At 35.1% G+C, this 23,508-nt stretch overlaps 2 protein-coding genes across 6 annotated transcripts in view; one reads left to right on the forward strand and one right to left on the reverse strand.

The window, feature by feature from the left end:
* LOC127870950 (E3 ubiquitin-protein ligase RNF166-like) overlaps positions 1–23,508 on the reverse strand; it is a 194,950-nt gene that overhangs the window by 32,615 nt on the left and 138,827 nt on the right. The gene's annotated exons all lie outside the window — the stretch shown is intronic.
* Positions 1,621–11,561, forward strand: LOC127870942 (uncharacterized). 5 transcript variants are annotated; one of them, XM_052413532.1, is made up of 3 exons: positions 1,623–1,684; positions 2,235–2,290; positions 4,258–11,561. In XM_052413532.1, exon 3 carries the CDS (start codon positions 4,316–4,318, stop codon positions 7,415–7,417), a length of 3,102 nt encoding a protein of 1,033 aa, XP_052269492.1. In that variant the 5' UTR covers positions 1,623–1,684; positions 2,235–2,290; positions 4,258–4,315; the 3' UTR covers positions 7,418–11,561. The 5 variants fall into 5 exon arrangements, with proteins under 5 accessions (XP_052269491.1, XP_052269492.1, XP_052269493.1 ...); XM_052413533.1 differs by having other exon boundaries at positions 1,644–1,684; positions 2,235–2,316; XM_052413534.1 differs by lacking the exons at positions 1,623–1,684; positions 2,235–2,290 and adding an exon at positions 2,359–3,827 and having other exon boundaries at positions 4,258–5,444; positions 5,769–11,561.

Genomic DNA, 23,508 nt, shown 5'->3' on the forward strand with positions numbered 1-23,508 from the left:
CTATATTTAGGTGTACACACCGCATTTTTACGCCCCTGAGAATAACTAGAACAAAAGGATGTAACAAATTATGGCAGTATTAGACGAAAACCAGGGATGTAACTTTCATATATTATAATTATTGAAAAAAAACTTTTTAACATCAAATTTAAATTTCTTCGTAAAATTTATCTTGATTACAATTTCCTGTTGCTGATGGTGCTGGCGTGCTACTGTGGCTTGTATGAACTGTATCACTACCACCAGTTGCTATTTGTCGCAACCTTTAGCGATCCCCAATGGTCTCCACTCCGATTCTACTAAATTCACAATCAGACATTTCTTTCATTATCTTGAAATCAATTTTTTCGCCTATCAATCTCGGTAAAATGGCGCTAAGGCCAACAGCTCCGAGAGCGCCTTCCAACGTGGTTAGGTCACAATATACTGTATAGTTTCCCTATATAATTAAATGTAAAAGCGACATCTTTGAGCGAAAATAAATGCAACATTTTGCACATAGAGACGCCCAAAACCATACCTTTTCTTAAAGGCCATTCTAAGCGGAGTCGATTTGTGCAATAAAAAAGATATGTCATGTACGAACCAAGAAAAAACTTGTCAAAAGTCAAACTCGACTGTTTTTGCAACTTTTTTTTCGGCCGTTTTCTAGTGGAATGTAACCTTTTTGAGTGCACACCGGTGCTCTCTCTTTTATTGCCCAGTGTAACGTATCCGAACATAATAACGACGTTGGCACATAATGAAATGATGTATGCACAAAACATACTGTCGTTAGTACAGCACGAAATAGTAAATGCACACAACATTATGACAAATGCACACAACATAATGACAAATGCACACAACATAATGACAAATGCACCCAACATAATGACAAATGCACCTAACATAATGACAAATGCACACAACATAATGACTAATACACACAACATAATGATAAATGCACACAACATAATGACAAATGCACACAACATAATGACAAATGCACCCAACATAATGACAAATGCACACAACATTATGACAAATGCACACAACATAATGACAAATGCACACAACATAATGACAAATGCACCCAAAATAATGACAAATGCACCCAACATAATGACAAATGCACACAATATAATGACAAGTGCACACAACATAATGACAAATGCACACAACATAATGTAATGACAAATGCACACAACATAATGACAAATGCACACATCAAAATGACAAATGCACGCAACATAATGACAAATGCACACAACATAATGACAAATTCACACAACATAATGACAATTGCACACAACATAATGACAATTGCACACAACATAATGACAAATGCACACAACATAATGACAAATGCACACAACATAATGACAATTGCACACAACATAATGACAAATGCACACAATATAATAACAAATGCAAACAGCATAATGACAAATGCACACAACATAATGACAAATACACAGAACGAAATGATGTTTCTACAGGACAAAATGTAGTTTACACAAAACAACTTAGTAAATGCACTTAACATAAAGACCAGTGCCATCAAAAGGCAGCATTGGCGTTCCATACAGTTATCACGCTCTTTATATGGTGCACCATAAATCTTATGTTGCAGTTTTAACCATCACGAGTCAGTGAGACAAGAGAGGCAGACAGACTGATATAAAAGCCCAAACCACATTTGGTATGTTGATATGTATTATGTGTGTATGTGTGAATGAGAAGAAAACATAACTTTTGTATGTAATTTATATCTGTGATGTTAACTGTTTTCTATGCATTGTTTTATCATACGTATTGCCTAAAGAATATTTAAACATGTGTAAAGGATAATTTACTTGGGCCACTAGAACACATCCTGTTAACAAGTTTATGTGTAAACATGATTTACTTTCAGATTATTCTATATGTTTCCTATATGATATTTATGTGTATGTTATTGTGTAATTTCATGGCTTTAAAAGTCTTGATACAATCTACAGGGAATTGTGTAACCCTACAGTGCTTCATCATAAACATTTTCGTATTCATGAACACTATTATTAAATTATAAACAATATTATTGAAAGAAATATTAAAATGTACTCGTACAGTACTGCTGGTGGAAACGTTTTGATCAAACATTGGTTACTGTAAAGTAAAGAATTAGATCTTCGTCGTTTTTAACATTGCTTTGTATATACATGCGTTTCTACCCAAGCTATCCAAGCTAAAGTATAATAGTGCATTTTCAGAAAATGTGCCTGACGTCATAACTACGTAAACTGCGACTACGGAAGCGAGTTGATGAGTTACATATTATTTACTTAATATCCAGTACATATCAAATTGTCAGCAAAGCTATTTGTATTGTGAGTTTATGTTGGCCATTTGTGTGAATTAAAGATACAACTCATCCAGTCACTCTGCAATCACTAATGCCAATGCGGGTCAGTTTTCAAAAATAGATTTTGATAAATCCTGATATTTCTTAAAAAAAATATTATTAATATTACACGTATAAATCTGACCAACATAGCAATTTGACCTAAATTAAAGGTCTTTCGATCGAAGTTTGTTGGATAATTGCAATTGTCCCGAAATTATTTTAATTGGCAAATCAACTCCTCATACCTCTGCCAAACTAATTAATCGTGATACTTAGTTTGTAACATGATGTAACATAATGTTTCCGTTAATTAATTGTAATTACAATCAAAACGGATAATTGCGCAATATTCAAATGTGTGTCTTATTTTCCCATATATGTTAAATAAATACAATTCAGATTGAAATAAACATTTACAAAACCGCAATATTATATAACAATAAAATAAGAGCGAAACAACCCACTTGTAAGGGCGAAACGACTAAGGGTGACATAGGGCGAACAGGTTTTAGGGCGAAACGACCCGATACCAAATTAAAACAAGAAATTACACAAATAGTTTACAAAATTACGCTGCTATATCAGTTGAACTGTTCAATTAACTTATTTTTGTTGCTACCCTTTTCTTTAATGTTACAGTAAAACCAAGATAAATGTGATCCAGATCTCCACAAAATCAAACAATGTTGTCCAATTTCATCCACTAATGATAACTAACTTTAAATAATAATGGTCGGTAGGTATTTGATTTAAGCGGAATTTTTAATGTTTCAGCTTTGTTTGTATCTTCATGTTTAGTTTTTTTTCCCCAAAACCTAGCCCACTCCGGAACGAGTCTATGACAAAACATTACCTACGGATAAAACCTTGGAACTGATGTACCGGTATAAGGAATTACAACTATATATGAACCATAACATTTTTGCTGGAATTCTAGTATCATCCTTCACATTGCTTCAGTGTTTATTTGAATAAAGAACCTGTGGACCTTGTTAAGCTCGATTGGTAATTGTCGGCTCGGGAACTACTTAAATGTACACCGGGTACAAAAAAAAATTAGCCGACAACGACCGATTTAGCGTTAGAATTCCCGCGTACGTTTTAGTATTTTTCCGTATCCGGGGTACATTTAAGTATACTTAAGAGTTCCCGGGGTACATTTAAGTAGTACCCGAGCGATAATGACCAATCGAGCCCTTGTTAATATAAGCTTAGTCTAAACGTAGAAACATCAGCCGATTCGTTACACCGATAGTGAAATAAAACGAAAATAAACATTTGTTTAATGTGTTTATGCTGTCAACTTTTGTAAATATATTTCTATAACGGTCGTAAATAACCAAAGCTTATCTGATTTTTTTTTATTCGCAAACCGAGATCTCGTGTAACCTCTGCTGCACCATACAAGTTTACGGTTCTGTGGTGCCAGAGTCCACATACAATTGGGTTTATTATTGTGGTAAGGGTATTTATTAATAACGTTTTATACAGCTCGTATTTAATATTATCACGCATTAATTTATAAGTTACATCTACGTTAACTATAAGCTATGTGTTTAATAACATTTGCATTGCTGTTGGGAGATATTTTGTCTATATCGCTGATTATCGATCGTTGTTCTGGAAGTTTAAGAAATGAAGGGATCCCAAACTATGACTCACAGTACAGTCAGTGTTTGCAGTTATTGCGTTTTTGATTTTGCTTTAGTCGACGCGCATAGCTTTAACCTATCTTCTTGTTTGTAAAAACAGTTTAATAAAGTACTTCCTCGAGACAGAAAACATTCGAAGTGTGCGTGCATTTACTCATTCGTAAATGATTTTAACGCTTTGTGCACCTGACATACTTTTTTGAAGTTGTAGCAATATTATATATCTGATTTTTTCAGATAAATTTGGAATAACTGGCGTTACAGAGTAATCCAATCACGTTCTTAAAGGTTTACAATGGAGTTACGAGAAAAACTATCGAAACAATTAGAAGGCTTTCCCTCATTAAAGAAACACGAGAGTGACATAAGGAAAATAGTGAAAACTTCTTCAGACATTGAACATGCTATTAGAAAAGAATTAGACGTTTTTCTTTACGAAGATTCACCAAGATCTAAACTGGAAGAGATAAGAGCGTATGACATGTTATCCTTTATGTATAACATATACGGTGACGAAGAAAACACGAAGAAATACATCGAGAAGGCACTCGATATTGACCCATCAAACATTATTACTCTCACGTGCAAAGCGCATTTCTTTCTTGATAAAGAAGAGCGGCTTATTGAAGTGAAAGACATTATTCATGAAGTAAATACTGCAATGGAGAAACAATACCGTGTTATACAGGCTGATGCCGAGATTGCGTATGCCTTCTCTCGTTGTGGAATGAAGATGTATTCAAAAGCAATTGCCCGTTTTGAAAGCGTTATTGAGAATGCTTCTCGAATTACTGACGCCAATCAACCGCTTGAATGGACAACACATGTATGTATTTGGACGTTTGGTCTTGCTCTCACAAAGAGAAGACTCCTGCACCCTTGCAACACGATCGATCCGGTCGAGATGAGCGAATATTTGAAAGCACATGGGTCAGTTATTGATTTACTTAAAGATGTGACAAACATATCTATTAAAACTGCAACTGGTATAAATAAGGTAATACAATTGTATCGCGCCAGGGCATTAGTAGAAATAGGTGTTTTGGTGGACTCCGTGCAAAGAAACAAAAAGGTGTTTCGGAGAGGTTTGAGCGATATAATCCCCGATTGTGACACTGATACATCTGCACGGCATTATATAGATGCAGCGCGTGCAATATGCAACAACGATGTATTCGTACTACAAAAATGTGGAAAAATGTATAGATACATTCAAGAAATAGATTTATCAATTGAGTTGTTACAGAAAGCCGTTGCTATCAAACCGAGCTCGTTTGGTCTTCATCATTTGGCTTTATCTCTGAAACGGTGTTTAGAAATGAAAAGTCCAGAATGGAATCATAGAAGAGGACGCGGCAGGGGAAGGCATGTACGACAGTTGCATTACGGAAATAGCCGGGAACGAGATACTTATACAGCTGAACCTTGTCAGCAAGAGCCCAAAATCAATCGATCTGTATCTCGTGGTAGCGGTAACGAAGACTCAGGATTTGTCTCAATGAGCTTTTTGCCTCATCAACATGAACGTAGACTCCAACAGCAGTCGCAATTCTCGGATGCTCAACAGCTAGAAGAACAGCTGGATAGTCTAAAACTAGAACCAAGTAAATTGTGTGCTGCTACCGAAGTATCATGCACTAAAATAAAAAGTCCAGAATGGAATCATAGTAGAGGACGCGGCAGGGGAAGGCATGAACGACAGTTACATGACGGGCATAGCCGGAAACGAGATACTTATACAGCTGGACCTTGTCGACAAGAACCTCAAATCAATCGGTCTGTATCTCTTGGTAGCGGTAACGAAGACTCAGGATTTGCCTCAATGAGCCTTTTGCATCATCAAAATGAACGTAGACTCCAACAGCAGTCGCAATACTCGGATGCTCAACAGCTAGAAGAACAACCGGATAGTCTTAAACTTGAACCAAGTAAATTGTGTGCTGCTACCGGAGTATCATGCACTGAAAGTCAAGTTAATACAGTTTCACACACGCTGACCGGCTTACAAAAAAGCTCATCAAACGAACGCTTCTATTCTTCCAGTAACAGGCGAGGAAGAGGTCGCCACGGTAGGCGTGTGCGTCAGCCATTTAGAAGGTGCATCAGCGAGTTACCGAGGAACAGGTCATTCGAAAATATGATTAAAAGTCCAAAAAAGGTCATGTTAATTGATACAAATCTTGATTCTAAAAAGACGATCGACGCAGTTCTTGATAACCTGGATAAAGCGATTGAACTGAATAATACAGCTGCTCTATACGACAAAGGACTATTTCTTCGTCAAATCAAAGATTCTGATCAAGCGTATGATATATTTAAGAAAGTCATCAAAGATGAGCGATGCTCTCTGGTCCTTTTGGCTAATTCATACGAACAGGCTGCTTATTGCATTTTAGACAAGAACAACAAGTCCGAAGAGTTTCAAATGCAATATTATTTGAAGCGGTCTGTAGAAGTTTCTTGCAATCTCGTTGCCAAGATTCCGTTTTTGAAAAATTGCTGGCAAGCTGCTCCGACTCTTCTAGATTTTCTAAATCGCAAAGCGAAAACTACAGAAACACTGCGAAATCTTGGTTTTCTTTACGATAAGATGGAAAATTTCCAAAATGCAATTGACGTCTATGAGGAATTGTTGCAAAAGCTTGAAGAAACAGGTGAGAAAATTGAAATTTTGACCGAAATGATAAAAACATTTATCAGTTTGGGAAGATATGACGATGCCGTCCTTGCTTTTGATACAATCATGTGCTTGCCGGATGGACGCGCACAAATTGACGAGGACTTGTATATAGATGTGCATATCGAAGGCGGACTACAATCTTTAATAAAAGAAGAACATGCTATGGCACAACTCAGGCTTAAAAATGCTATACAGTTCAATGCAAACACAAATGAGGACAGTGAAGAAACAGAAGAGGCAAGACATGACGAAAACGATGTCATTGGGCAGAAGTTTGACATTTATATTTTATGTGACGATGAAAAAGCTGAAGAAAAATTCATGAATCTTTTTGCGAATTTGAAGACCCTTGGTCTTTCGGTTACATTGAATGAAATAGATGTTCCGCCAGGTCAAACCACAATGGAAGGCATTTCATATGCGATGGAGGCTTCTCACCATTTTATAATAGCTTTGGAAGCAAAACCGACTAGGACGTTTCAACACAGGGTGGCGATGATAAATCAGATACTGCATGAGCGAAAACATGGCAACATGATTATTCTAGCGCCTCCAAACTTCGAACTTCCAAAATGGTTATATGGCTCTAAAGTGATAAACAGCGATGTGGAGTTTGATAAGGACGCAGATGTTCAGAGAATTTTAAACAACGCATCTTTGCGTTATAAACTGAAGGAGATCATTTCAACACTTTCGAGACATCGAGAAGCTTCTTAATTCAGAGGAATGTATGCAGCATATTAACTTATCGGAAAAGAAAATATTAAACACAATTCTATTTCATAAATGGCAAGTTTTTTGTTAGCCTAATTCCTTTTGTCAATTTGGAGCACTTTTTGGGATATTTGAGTCTATCAGAAAAAATGACTGACACGGAAAACTATCATGAATATTTACAATATGAAAGCTACTTAAGTGGTAATCGTAATAGCTATCTCAAAACGTTTGTGGTTATTGTAAAGCAGTTCTATGCCAACATACACTCGATTAAGTTTGTGTATGAAGTATATATAGTATATCATGAATCATCCACTCACAATCGCCCCTTGTTAAATTATCCCCCCCCCCCTTCGAAGAAGAGGGGGTACATTGTTTTGCACATGTCGGTCGGTCCGTCCACCAAATGGTTTCCGGATGATAACTCAAGAAAGCTTAGGCCTAGGATCATGAAACTTCATAGGTACATTGATCATGACTGGCAGATGACCCCTATTGATTTTCAGGCCATTAGGTAAAAGGTCAAGGTCACAGTGACTCAAAACAGTAAAATGGTTTCCAGATGATAACTCAAGAACGCTTAGGCCTAGGATCATGAAACTTCAGGTCGAAGATCAAGGTCACAGTGACAAAAAACGGATTAACACAATGGCTGCCACTACAACTGACAGCCCATTTGGGTGGCATGCGTGTACAACAAACAGCCCTTGTTTTATTTATTATTTCTATTAATAATTTTATTTTAGTCAGTCAACAGAAATAGTTTCTGAACCTTGACAGGAGTTTGTGAAGTAAATTATTGTCTGCTTAATCCATGAACTGTTGCGATTATATTTACTTTTGTCTCCAACATTGAAATTACCATGTTTATGTAAAGAATAGTTTAAATCTAGCATGTTTCATGTCATCTGGATCAACATTTTCAGTTATAGACGAAACGGTATGGTCTATAGGAGCAATTGTTTGTCTAAATGACACAAATATCTCTTACTTATGATAAAATTGTTGTTAAGATTTCTGTGTACTATTTAAACATTTCCGGTAACTGTCGACTAAGTCCGGCCTATTGTTTAGAACCAATATCTGGGGACATCTCAAAGTGTGGTTTTTCTATCAAGATACCGTTAATATTGGTATAAATGATAATTTACCCATATTGAGTGTGTAAAGAGGTATTCATTCTGAATTGTGTTTGAAATGTTTATGTATTTCAATTTTTAATTAAATTACATATTATTTTCATCGTAAAATTGTGTACTGAGTATTAGTTATTTCAGTCCATCAATTGCTATGAAGTGGAATCGTTAAACATTAAGATTGTTATTAAGTCTATAAATCATACACATGCGTGATAATGCACGACTTGCAACAATACTCTTGAAGACTTTTCTAACGCAACAATGTTCAAACTTGAATATCTCAGTAATGAGTTAAGATTTTGATTTAAAAAAGCACACGTGATCATTTGACTACAATGTGTGCAAGATTACGATAAATTCATTTATCCTTGAAAATCGGGCGCTTTTGCACGTGGGGGAGGTGTAGTTTCATCTTTTTACACGTGAAAATGACGAAACGCGATATGATTCTTATTTTATTTCAATTTCTTCATTTTAGGTAGGTTGATACACCAAGAAAACATACAATTTAAAAATCAACACGTCTCGTATACAATTTCAGGAGCGCAACAGCGCCATCGCCATGTTGCAGGCTCCCTTCCCCAATTTCTGAAGCATCCGATCGTCACGGATGAATGATTTTATCGTTTGCTTGCACATACTGTAGTCAAATGATCACCTGTACAATTTTCAATCAAAGTATTTACTCATTACTGAGATATTTATGTTTGAAAAATGGTGTGTTCAAAAAGTCATCAAGTGTAGTACAACAATATATAATTCCAATTTAATTTTTCAATTTCATCATTCTAGGTGGGCTTTTACACCAGGAAAACACCATTAATTAGAAAACAATATGACTCGTATAAATATTCATGAGCGAAATGTTGCAAGCCGGTCGGTCATTAAGACGTAAAAGTTAATGCGTTTTACTTTTCACATTATTATTTGACGATGTACGAGTTTGAGAATTTTACGTTTTTATTGACTTCTTTTTAATTTTTAATGTTTGATATTTTAATGTTGATCAATTTCAATTAAATTTACATGAAGCCTAGGATATGTTCTGACTTAGTCTGAGTCTAAATTTCAACAAAATCCGTTATCAAATAAGGGAGCTTTATTGATTTCAGTACGTGTTGCGTTAGAAAGTCTCCAAGTGTAAATTCAATTGATATTATAAGTCAGTACAAAGCACAGGCGGTTAGCGTGTGGCAATGAGATTAATTAGTAAACACATAATTTTGAATGAAAACATAATCAAATAAAAACGAAAAATCACATATCTGAAAAAAAATCGCTATCAACTATTCAACTCACAATGACCCCAAAACAGGGTGCATCGCTTTGAACAGCCATAACTTCATCAATTGTGCATCGATTTCCATTAAATCGGTCATATTCAACGCAGAAAAAATACATATCTTGTAATATTTGTACAAATGATGGGTCAAATTTTAAGAAATAACAATACACAACTCGCGTGACCTATTCGTCATCGATCAGACCCGATCCAAGACTGAAATCTTCACGGAGTTAAGGGCATTTTCCCTGCAAATTTCACGGACCTCGGTACCATAATTCAATAAAACGTATAAGAAACATTCTTACCGTTCCTGCCGTTACATAATGCATGAAAACCAATTGTCCAGCGCCGTTCGAAACCTTTGTTTATATACAATTCAACTGGCCGACATTTTAAACACACGAGTGATTTCATTGGTCCAACGCGAAGGTGTGTCTTTACTCCTAAATATTTCATAGTTGAATACCTTGTTATATATATATATTTGATAGTGAATTTGTTTTTCAGAGAAGTTGATTTTTCGTTATAATTTGATTATTTTTCATTCAAAATGATGTTTTTACTAAATATTATCAGAGCCACACGATAATAACGTGGTACACAAATTTATTTTTTGAAAACAGTTTACATTTTAATATCAAAATATATGTTTTACCAAAAAAGGATGTTACCGTGTAGACAATGATATTTATAACAAACATGACACAACAATAAACTATATAATATAATTACCATAATTGTATTATAATATTATATGCAGTTATTCATTATATAAGGCTGTTCACGTGTTTTACTACTATTAACTATGAAAGCCCAAATAAACGGTGTCTTCTTCCAGCGCCCTGCAATCATAGCTCTTCAGACAAATTTCCGCAAAACACATCTAAGAGATTTATTTTCCTGACCTACGGACTGATTAAATTTTTCAATCTACATAAGCACGTTTATACAAAAAACAATTACCAAATAACTTTTACTTTCTGTATTGGTGAGACTTAATAGCTAATATTATAATAACAGTTTGTAACCAGTTTTTGTTTTTGCTAAATGGCCAGTCAAAGTGTGATTGCCCACTTATTATGCTTGGTTTTCCTATACTTCATAATATATTTTTAAGATGATTCAACATTTTAATTTTTATGTTTGAAGGACACTTTAAATGTATTGATACTTATATATTATTATTGTACATTAGTGTGTTTTTGTGAATAGATTTCAATAAATCGATACTTTAACACAGAAAGTGGTAATTTATTAGACAACGTGTTGCATGCTTAAGATGGTAGTATGTCACTAAGTAGATTGCATACTCGCCGCGCCAGAGGCTACATTATGTGTAGCACTCCTACCTATATTACCTACAAGACTCCAGCTATCTCGTTGTTACTGAAAGATTTTCAATGTTGGTTTAGTACTCTAGCTGTTGTGAGGGAAATCCGGAGAACCCGGAGGAAACCCCACCTGTCCAGTATGGTGACAACCAATCAAACTCGCATGGTGCTGAGAAGGATAATTTCCATAGGTATATTTGAACACCTCATTATTGTCTGTCTTTTCTCTATCAAACGAATTACTACCATCACACTCAAAGAACAGCATAAGACTGCTTTTTCAATCAGAATGTGTTGTTTTTTTCACAGACAAAATTTTCTTGATGCGACGCCATCTAAGTTCAAACATTTGTACCGGAAGTTGTTAGGCAGGCATTGTTAATTTAGTCAAATAATCAACATGATAAATAGTTACGGTCAATAAAGGGATACAACAAATACACAAACTTAGATGAGCGTTGTATTGCTTACATTCTTTTCACTTGTATTTTTCTTATTCAAATGTCATGGGAGTAAATTTACGCTTAAAAAATAAAAACACGAACAAAATAAGTGATTTATTTTTCTTTAATTACGGATTATTAATGACAGCAACATACATCTCTTGAAAAAAAACATCAGCGATAAAGGCGCGAACGAATTTGCTAAATGGGAGGCGATGTTCTAAGTGTGGATTAAAAGCGTTTATGGGTTTGCCCGTGACACCACATGTCTGCACATGTGTATATACCGAAATTAAGATATCACGCGTCACCTTTAAATAACATGTTAAATGACAATCAAGACCTTATTCATGCCAGGGACCTACACAAATAGGTCCATGTCCATGCTGTGTTGTATTACTCTTAAACGAATGCACATGTCCATGTTTATTTCTTCAGTACCGTTTTGGAGGCGCGCGAGAGTATTCAGGGGCGGGTAATCCGGGAGTTATCGATTTCTGGGATTGTCTATATTTAACAGGTTACTGGCGCAGGCGCGTCACATTTACAATTCTCAAAACGTTGTACCGTGGTTTAAAGGGTTACAAACTTGCTCGGGCACTGTGATCATGAGTAATAAACAGGGGGTATTATAGACTTTCATTTTCGTAACGTGTATACCAGTCTGTTTCCTGTGTTGTTATCAATCTTTCCGCAATACGCTTTGAGTACATGAACGTAAACAGATGTTACTCAAGAATTTCGTAATCTTATTTAGAATTCCAGACTGTTTTCGCTTATGTTTTAGTTAAAACCTATTTATTTTAGCTCGATTGCATCGAAAGTCTCAGGCATATTGAAACGCTATCAATTCCGTGTCCTGGGTCTAGAACCAGTACTTACATCCCTTTGGGGGAGATCTAAAGAACGCTCCCACAGTGTGGATCGAACCCATGACCTCCCGATCGCTAGGCGGACACCATAGCCATTACACCACGGTGCCGTGTTATGTTTTGATCAGCATTGGTATTAGAAAACAGGTGGATGGGCACTATGCGCATTCACTGATTCCCTTATATATGGGAGCACTATGATGTTATATATTTAATTTTAATAATACATGTATACTGTTTTTGTTTTGTTGACCTCTAGGAGGTTAATTTTCCAAAACAATATCAATTTGATATTAATCCAATTTGAGATAAATAATGATATATATAAATACATGTATATAAATAAATATACATACATAGTACTTCAAACATATGTGTAGATATGTTTACTATGTTTAGAATGTAAATGTAATATGTGTTGATCGCTGACGAAGTGTAAGATATTGTACTATGTATACATATTAACTATGCTTTCTGTTAACTATTGTAAACGTTTGTCTGAATACTTGTTCAGCTCTTCGTGTATTTGGTTGAAATAAAGTTACACATACTACCCAGCAAACAAATGACGTCTTTATATGGTTGTTAAGACATTGTTCTGCGACGTCTTTATCACGTCTTATTTTGGAAGGTTTTTTGACGTCTTTTCGTGGCGTGAAAAAGACGTCTTTTGCGACGTCTTTATTATGTCTTTTTTTGGTTGTTTTTGAATGTTTTTTGACGTCTTTTCGTGACGTGAAAAGGACGTCTTTTGCGACGTCTTTATCACGTCTTATTTTGAAAGGTTTTTTGACGTCTTTTCTTGGCGTGAAAAAGACGTCTTTTGCGACGTCTTTATTATGTCTTTTTTTGGTTGTTTTCGAATGTTTCTTTGGCGTCTTTTCGTGACGTGAAAAAGACGTCTTTTGCGACGTCTTTATCACGTCTTATTTTGAAAGGTTTTTGATGTCTTTTCGTGGCGTGAAAAAGACGTCTTTTGCGACGTCTTTATTATGTCTTTTTTGGTTGTTTTTGAATGTTTTTTGACGTATTTTTGTGACGTGAAAAAGACGTCTTTTGCGACGTCTTAATTATGTATTTTTTGGTTGTTTTTGAAATGTTTTTGACGTCTTTTCGTGACGCGAAAAAGACGTCTTTTTGCGACGTCTTTATCACGTATGTATTTGGTTGTTTTTGAAAGTTTTTTTACATCTTTTCGTGACGTGAAAAAGACGTCTTTTGCGACGTCTTTATTACGTCTTTTTTGGTTGTTTTTGAAAGGATTTTTGACGTCTTTTCGTGACGCGAAAAAGATGTCTTTTTGCGACGTCTTGATCACGTGTGTTTTTGGTTGTTTTCGAAAGGTGTTTTGACGTCTTTTCGTGACGCGAAAAAGACGTCTTTTTTCGACGTCTTTATCACGTGTGTTTTTGGTTGTTTTTGTAAGGTTTTTTGACGTCTTTTTCGAAGAAAAGAAGACGTACTATATTTCAGACGCAAAAAGCAACACAAACATCACATATCATGTTTTACAAATATAGATTGCAAGTGTTCATGAAGCCAAGCCTCGTTTGCGGTGGTACAGTATAATCCAAAAACTATGTTCATTATCCTTCAAGTCAGCCCTTAGAAGCCAACTCAAAAACCTACCGAACGTGATACACACGGCAAGCAGAATAGCTTACCTTTTTCTTTGAAAAGATTATCTAAATATACAGCACTGTAGTACATAATCAATAACAAAGTCACGACACAGCATTGTCACATTTTGAGTTACATATCTGAACACAATTAAACACAATGCAAACTAAAGACAAACATATGTTGCTATATACAATTAAGTGCATGCACCCAAAAACGTATTTGTAAAAAATGCAAACAGGTACAATTACCAAGAGGGAACGTAAATTGTAAATGTTTTAAAGAGTGCTCTAAATAAGAATCTGATATATGTCATGAGGCAATTGAATATCCCAATAAAATTACAAATGAAATGTCAAGATTTTTATTTTAAATTAAGTATTTATATTTGTACATACATAAACTACATACTGGTCAAGTGTTAAACACAAAAGGGCAATGACAATGGCAAGATTGGTGGTCCTTGACCTGCTATTTAGCAATCAAATGGGAATAACCAAGGTGTGACTACACATTCCATAATGATATATGTTATGGTCCAGAGTCTATCTGACTGCACATTTAGGTGAGGGTTTTTTCTAGCCTTCGGCCCACACCGCCTTCTCTGTCAGACGCGTACTTCAAAATCTTTGAAACCACATCCTCAAGTTCTTTTTCCGTATGGCTGATACTTTGTATTGTAGGACAATATAAAGTAAATGTATCATACTATTCTTTATAGCAATGACATGTTTATATACTGATGTTAATGCCTAATTCTAGACTACCTATTCGATACAATAGAAAGTCTGAAAGCAAAAAATGTGTGATCATATCCAATAAATAAAATAATCGCAACCATTATAACTGTAGTCTATAAATGCCTCGTTTAGACTTTCTATCCTTAACAAAACAATAAACAGTCTTAAGGCTTACTACACTACATTTCATTAGATAATATTAGAACATAGCTTTTATAACATCCTTATTGATACAGGTGTTGAAGTATATTTGATTATTCACTGCCAGTATGTTTTTACAATTTTAAAATGGCAAACAATCCATAAAGTCCGCATTAGGTCCCTCTTTATAATGTGTAAGTAACAACATTATGTACATAACAAATACAATTTGAGTAACAACATGATATATGCAGTAGAACACATCAGAATACATTAAATTGATGATACAAAGGTATTATGCATCCCTGAAAAGAGCGATAAATATAACAGCCCATTTTTTTATTAATAGTCCATTAATTGATGTAATAAGCTCGATAAATGTGTACGTATTTTGTCTTTGTCTGTAATACACTGTAATATATTTTGATCTCAGTTCCGTATATTATTTACATTCAAGAATGTTTACATCTCATAGCGCCCTGAATACTTAACCGCTCTCTTGCATATTTGGCATCTTTTGATAAGATTTGACGTCAATGGGGTCAATGTCACTGAGGCTAATAATATATTTTTCGTCACACTTTGGTTGCAGTTTCACATAGCGCCTTTAATACTTTTCCGCTCTCAAATATATTTAGCATGTAGGTACCTCGCATGGACCTCTACCTCTTGATGAGGTTTGAGGTCACTGGGGTCAAGGTCAAGGTCACTGAGGCTAATAATAGATTTTCTCAAGGTCACACTTATTTCCACACAATAAACCCATATATCGACATAGCATCATTGGGCAGCATCCATCAGTTTTACTGATATCCTTGTTGCAACTTGTAAAAAGAAAAATCATTTATTTCTATATACTGTTCATAATGATCTTGTATGTTTGTAAGTTACATAATTTGTATCACTTTTACTATTCACTCTGTATCAAATTTGCTTTCTATCGCTTCTTACTACGTTGTATATTCCTATCATGTATACCTATTAAGTGCAGTTACTTTCATTTATACACCTACAAATGCCTTTAACCACATCTATGCTTCTCAAGAAGCTATTCACGTAATTATTACAGCACTTACGAATTATGTTGAATGACCGGCCCTTTTACATAATGCCTTAAACTCTTATCTACGTCTTAATATATTTTTTCTTTTGCACTTTTTACTTATTTCTTGTACTTCTGCTTTTTTTATTATGTTTTTCTCTACATGGAACCGATAATTTGACCATATTGACCATATTGAGCCTTCCCAGAGTTTACTCCCTGCTCGTGTTTATTTTGTTTGGCATGACAGCCGTTTACATGTTCATTTTGCTCCTGCTACGTATATCATGAGCAAAGGTCAGACAAGAATAGCTGTCATGTCCATCTTGCGCATCAACTACTTTTTGCCGTTAGCAATCACCTTATTTTATCTCGTCGCTATCTTTAATATTCCCGTGTTTGTAAAATCTTTGGCTGTTAATATTGATTCCATGTCCGAGTGCCATCTGACAATACAGACCCATGTACGTATCAGTCCGACCAGTCACAAAGTAATGCAAAATATCGTGTTCTTTTTTCGATTGAATACAGCAGTCTTTGTGTCTACTCTTTGCCTATGGCTACACTGTCTTCTACTGATTATATCCGGTGATATCCACCCAAACCCCGGGCCATCAGCTAGTGTTTCCTCATCATCACATGAATCCCACAGTTACTCATCATTAGATATGTCCAATTTTCTAAAGTCTTCTCACATTTTGTCGCTAGTTCACTATAATGTGCAGTCTTCTTCATAAGTTGGATTTGCTAGCTGCAGAATTAACACCATTTGATATCATCACTTTCTCCGGAACGTGGCTTTCAGATTCCATTAATAACGACCAGTTATTTATACCAGGTTTTTGCCTACCTGTCCGCCGCGACCGAACTCAAAATGCACACGGCGGAGTTGCTGTATATGTCAAAGATGGTATTCATTTTACTCGAAGACCAGATCTAGAGATAACTAATCTTGAGGCAATTTGGTTGGAGGTTCGACCTCATTCTGATAAACGAATTTTAATCGGAACTTTTTACAGACCACCCAACTCAGATAACAATTATTTCTGTAAAATTGAAGACTCAATCGGGCTGGCAATAGATACCGGCATTAACGACATTATAGTTTTGGGCGACTTTAATTTAAACACCCAATTTGATAAGGCTAAACGTAAAATTGACTCCATCTCGCAACAGTTTGCACTCGACCAATGTCTACAGGATCCCACCCACTTTACTGAAACTTCGTCATTTATTATTGATCTCATATTTGTTTCAAACAAAGAGTCTGTCATCTTCTCTGTCGTTGGTGAACCATTCCTTGATCAAACTATAAGATATCACTGTCCCGTATTCGTTATTCTTAAATTTAAAAGACCATCATCGCTATGTTATAAACGTAAAATTTGAAAGTACGACTCAGGGTATTACGGCTCTTTTCGAAGCAATTTATCAAATATTTAATGGAATAACGTATATAGTGACAATATCGATACATTTACTAACAATCATACTAACATTGTACTTGCCACTGCAGCTGATTGTATACCAAGCAAAGAGGTCACTGTTCGCCCAGCCGAACCGCCATGGCTCTCATCGGAAATAAAACTAAAAATACGAAAACGAAAACGTGCTTATAGGAACGCTAAAACAACGAATTCCACATCTAATTGGACTAGGTTTCGTGTACTTCGTAATGATGTAGTCTCTCTTGTCCGCCACGCCAAATCAAATTATTACGACTTTCTTGCATTCAAACTAAAATCCAACAATTACTCCTCGCGTGATTGGTGGAAAGTCCTGAAATCTTTCCTAACAGTCAACGTTAGTAAAACTTTACCCCCACTTGTCAACATCGCTGGCGAACTGGTCTTTGATGAACTTCAAAAAGCTGAAGTACTTAATAATTTCTTCGCTCAATAGACATCTTTAGATGAGTCTGGTCACGTTTTACCGGAATTGGCAAAGATTGAAAATCAACAGTCAATTTCGTCTATAGTAATAACCGCTTGCGAAGTTAAGGACGTTCTTATGAATCTGCCTTTGGGTAAAGCCTGTGGCCCTGATGGTATTAATAACAAATGACTTGTAGAGGCATAGCATGAACTAAGTCAACCACTTTGTGATCTCTTTAATATGTCTTTGTCGTCGTCAACAGTACCATATGATTGGAAAACGTCAAACGTTTGTGCAATATTCAAAAAAAAGGGACGTTTCCATTCCCTCGAATTATCGCCCAATTTCACTTCTGAATACCATGGAAAAAGTACTAGAACGGATTATCTTTAAACATGTATTTAACTTTTTGCGTGATACAAATTTTTTCACAAGATTTCAATCCGGATTTATGCCAGGTGACTCTACTGTCAACCAGCTTACATACCTTTACAACACGTTTTGTAAAGCACTCGATGTTGGATTGGAAGTAAGGGTGGTTTTTTTCGATATAAGCAAAGCATTCGACAAAGTCTGGCATAGTGGCCTTATATTAAAACTAAAACGCGCCGGTATCAAAGATACACTTTTGAACTGGTTTTCTCACTACCTGTATCAAAGGCGTCAAAGGGTAGTGCTTCCCGGGGCCTCATCTTCCCTAGCCGAAATCAAGGCTGGAGTTCCACAAGGCTCCATTCTTGGTCCCCTATTATTTCTTGTATATATAAATGACATTGTTAATGACATTCAAGCTCATATAAACTTATTTGCAGACGACACTAGTTTATTTGTCGTTGTTGACAATCCTAATTCTGCAGTCGCTGTTTTAGAGCGCGATATAGAAAAAATTGCAAAATGGGCCGATACATGGTTGGTAAAATTCAATCCATTGAAGTCAGAATCACTTGTTATATTGCGTAAGAGGGACAAACCCTATCATACTCCTATCAATATGTACGCTACTCCGATTCCCGAAGTGAATAGTCACACACATTTAGGCATTATTCTGTCAAATTATTGAAGCTGGCATCAACACAATGAATGTATTAAATTAAAGGCCTGGTCACGTGTCAACCTTCTAAAAAAACTTCGTTTTCGCCTTGACCGAAGATCACTTGAAATAACTTATTTCACATTTATTCGACCTATTCTAGAATATGTAGATGTTGTATGGGATAATTGTACAATGTATGAAAAAAATGATTTAGATAAAATTCAAACTGAAGCTGCCCGCATTGTTTCCGGCTGTACCCGACTTGTGTCCTTAAATTTACTTTCGAACGAAATTGGCTGGGAAACTCTTGGCACAAGAAGGTCCAAGCACAAACTCATTCTTTTTTTTAAAAAGGTCAAAGGTCTTAGTCCAGAATATTTATCCTCACTGTCCCCACAATCAGTTGGCGAGCGATCTACAAGATCATTGCGTAAGTCATCCCAATTAGATGGTGCTCGGACTAGGACTTCTCTGTACCAACATTCCTTCCTGCCCTCAACAATTGCTGCTTGAAATTCACTTCCAGACGAAGCAAAACTTGTTGATAACATATCTGATTTTATAAAGGCCATCGATCTTAACAAATCTCGTAGTAATCCGTTGTTCTATTATGGTAAGCGAAGACAGCAAGTGCTGCACACACGTCTAAGAACTAATAGTAGTTCTCTTAATAAACATTTATTTGATAGAAATCTGGTTCCATCGCCACTTTGTCAATGCGGAAAAATAGAGGACACTACTCACTTTTTACTGGTCTGTCCATTTTATGCAGTTATAAGATTAACTTTAGTCAAAACTATAGAACAATACACGGATATATCACTCCGCACTTGTACAGAGATGATAATCTTTCAATCAGAGATAACTATGCAATATTTGATGCAGTCCATATTTTCATCGAAGGCTCAGGATGGTTCAGAGTGGGTTAACTATCGGTTCTCTAAGTTTTAACATTTGTTTTCACAATCAATTTCTTCGATCATAATCACACCAGCAATATGCTTTTTCTTAATACATTGTCTCAACATATTTTAGCAATGTTGGTTCCAATCATACATATAAACTTGTTAAAACTCGAATGATTATTCAAATGTTTTGTGTTTAGAATGCAAATACCGCCACTATGTTTTGTAAATATACCATTGAGGAAAGGAACCCTACTGGCCTAGCTATCGTTCCAATCCTATAAACTTTAGATGCGTGTACATTATGTTGTAAAACACATTATTGAATAAATATGTTTAAACCAAACATTTGGTTTAAGAAATTTATATTCGGCTGCATCTTTTTCATTATTAAAACCCATAACATAGCAAACATAACAAGATTGTTTATATATCGATGCAAATTTGGCTTAAGAAAGAGAAGGCTCGCCCCGAAGGGCATTGTTCACAGATTGTCAAAATGACACTATATGCTGTAGACGGTTGAAAATACAGTTTAGTTTATGATTAGTGATTATTTGAAATTGATGAAAGAATAAAGTGTTACAAACCCGAAATGATGGAATATGTTGGAATAGCTAGTTTCTGTTAATTCCTTTAAATTTTGTAACAACACGTAGATCACTTATATAACTAAAGTATAAAAGCAGACTTCTTATAACAGTCCGGATTTCCGAGTGATCACAGCAGTTAGAGCCCCGATAAGGCAAACTTTTTTCTCAATATTTCTCGTTTTAAATTCTATTCATGTTAGTATATTTATTTAACGCCTCAATATTTAAGAATATATGTATAAAATGCAACAAAAGGCAGTCTAAGTATCAGGCTTACACAGTAAGTCATAACTAAACGTGTATACGTTAAGATTTAAATTGTAAACCTTATTAGTTGTAACTATTAATGCAATTAACAGTCACATAGAAAGTTAACTAATCATTATGATCTTCTTCAGCCATGGCTGATGTCACCGTTGATGGCTTGGTACGCCAACCCTCACGGCAGTCACGGTCACTGGCATTTCGAACAAATCTTTTATCAAAAACTCTATTTCAATGTTCGTTTAGTTCGGAAAGACTCGCTTGACAGCTACTCTAGTTCACAGTTCGTTTAGTTCGGAATGACTGGCTTGACAGCTACTCTATTTCACTGTTCGTTTAGTTCGGAAAGACTCGCTTGACAGCTTATGCAAAAGTACACATTTAAGATTAGTAATGATCATTTAAATATATTTGCTTAAATATCCCAAGATTTTTAATTTATTAAAACAAGATATTCACTTTTTCATCGACAAACATTATTGTTAACATTTCAAATATTCAGGGCTATTAATTTTGATGTACGGGTTTAAAACCTGAAATATTATGGCAGTTTAATTTAAATGATATACTATAGTCACTAGAATAACACATTTAATTCAAATTATCAGTTTATCTGCATAAAGTATTGAACTACTGCTAACTAGTACTTTATGCTGTTATAAAAGTGTAAAAAATACGAAGTACAAATAGCATTTTGATAACCAAAGAAACAACTTCAGGAATAGTATGTACCTGAAACTATCGTTTGTGGTCCGTCAGAACAACCTTGAAGATTCACCACTGGAAATGCATAGGCAAGGCGTTGAACATTTCAAATAGGCAGAATGTCACAAATTCAACAAAAGTGCAAATTACAAAGTCATTATCGTTTAAAATGTATACACCTGTATATACAATTGTAGCTAAATATCATCTGCAAACGTTGGCCATACAAAAATTGGCCGAATTTCAACCGTTTAAGAAAAGCAAACTGACAAATCGGACGAAATCGACAGTTTTGCTAGGTAGGACAAAAACCCGCACTCCAATCTAACCATAACCATCCGTGTAAATACGTGCTTGGATCTTAAAAGAAAAAGATCTTAAAAGCTCCACTGAAAAATCAAGAATAAAATTTTAAAAAAGGAAAACAATGTAGTTCACACCGGGGCTCGAACCAGTGACCCCCGGAGTCCTGGAGTAAAAACGCATTAGCCCTCTCGGCTATTCTGCCGAGTGTTCATGCACGACGCATTTTATACCTTATATAAGCAATCTTCGTAGTTTCGTAAATTTAAACGACAACAACAGAACTCTCCAAATTATTCAATCGTTTCGCGTTGCAATGCTTTATAACTTTTAGGTTTTTAAATCGTCAAAAGATGCATATAATGGCTGTATTAGACTATGGTAAATGTTCAATAATACTATTTCCTCACAAATATCATAACTAAAACGAAAATTTGCGAATCTGAAACAACTTTTTTCAATTTTGTCAATTTACCAAACCGTGAAAAGATCCCTTTAAGGAAAATGACCAATTGCCTATAATAGAACAATACTTTATAAAACAGCACAACACAGAAAACAAACATGATCAAAACTAAAAAATAATAATAAGCAATTGACTTTTTCAGACGACTTTATACAGTAACGTTAAAAGGACGTCTTTTCGACGTCTTTTAAAAGACGTCATTATTATATCGCTAAAACACGTCTTTTCGACGTTTTTAAAAAGACGTCATTATAAAGTTGCTAAAAAGACGTTGAAAAGACGTTTATTTTACAATTTTCTTAGACGTCTTTATAGTGTTATGTTAAAACGACGTATTTGTCTTTTAAAAGACGTCATTATTATCGCGGTAAAAAGACGTCTTTTCGACGTATTTTAAAATAAAGAAGTGAAACTCCAGCTGCTGGAGTAGTATTGAATTATTATTATAAACAATTAGTAGGTCCTTTATTTAAGGCAAGTGAATAAAAGACGTCATTACTATCTCGCCAAAAAGACGTCTTGTCGACGTCTTTAAAAAGACGTTATTATCATGTTGCTAAAAAAGACGTTGAAAAGACGTTTATTTTACAATTTTCTCAGACGTCTTTATAGTGTTACGTTATAACGACGTCTTTTTTACGTCTTTTAAAATACGTCATTATTATCTTGGTAAAAAGACGTCTTTTCGACGTATTTTGAAAGACGTCATTATTTTCCTCGCTAAAAAGACGTATTGTCGACGTCTTTAAAAAGACGTTATTATCATATTGCTAAAAAGACGTTGAAAAAATGTTGTTTATTTGGCGGCGACATCGCGACCGTAAAACAACAAAATAAAGACGTCTAAAAGACGTCTCACGTTTGCTGGGTTATTATATCGCTAAAAACACGTCTTTTCGACGTATTTAAAAAGACGTTATTTTTATGTTGCTAACAAGACGTTGAAAAGACGTTTATTTTACAATTGTCTCAGACATCTTTGTTGTGTGGATTTTAGCAAATAAAAATGACTTTTACAAATTACTAGTACATTAAAGATCATGTCTATTTTTTGTAAAAAAGAAAGGATGTAACCGTAATTTAATTGCATGCATGAGTCATACCCAGTGCCACTCTGTTAGAATATACATACAAGCCTCCGCAGTCTACTCAGTCTATTGCTAGCGTTCACCACATGCACGCGCACTATCAAGTTGTCTGATAATATATGTATTATGGATGTATAATAAACTTATAAACCATATGTGTAGTTTATTGAGTACACCATAAACAGCTACCACTTTCTTTGATGTTACAGTAAAACCCAGATAAATGTGATCCAGATCTCCACAAAA

This window comes from Dreissena polymorpha, chromosome 3, assembly GCF_020536995.1.
Source record: "Dreissena polymorpha isolate Duluth1 chromosome 3, UMN_Dpol_1.0, whole genome shotgun sequence".
Lineage (NCBI taxonomy): Eukaryota > Metazoa > Mollusca > Bivalvia > Myida > Dreissenidae > Dreissena > Dreissena polymorpha.

Coding starts and splice junctions, on each gene's coding strand:
- LOC127870942 (XM_052413531.1), top strand. CDS start 4,316: ATGGAGTTACGAGAAAAACTATCGAAACAATTAGAAGGCTTTCCCTCA.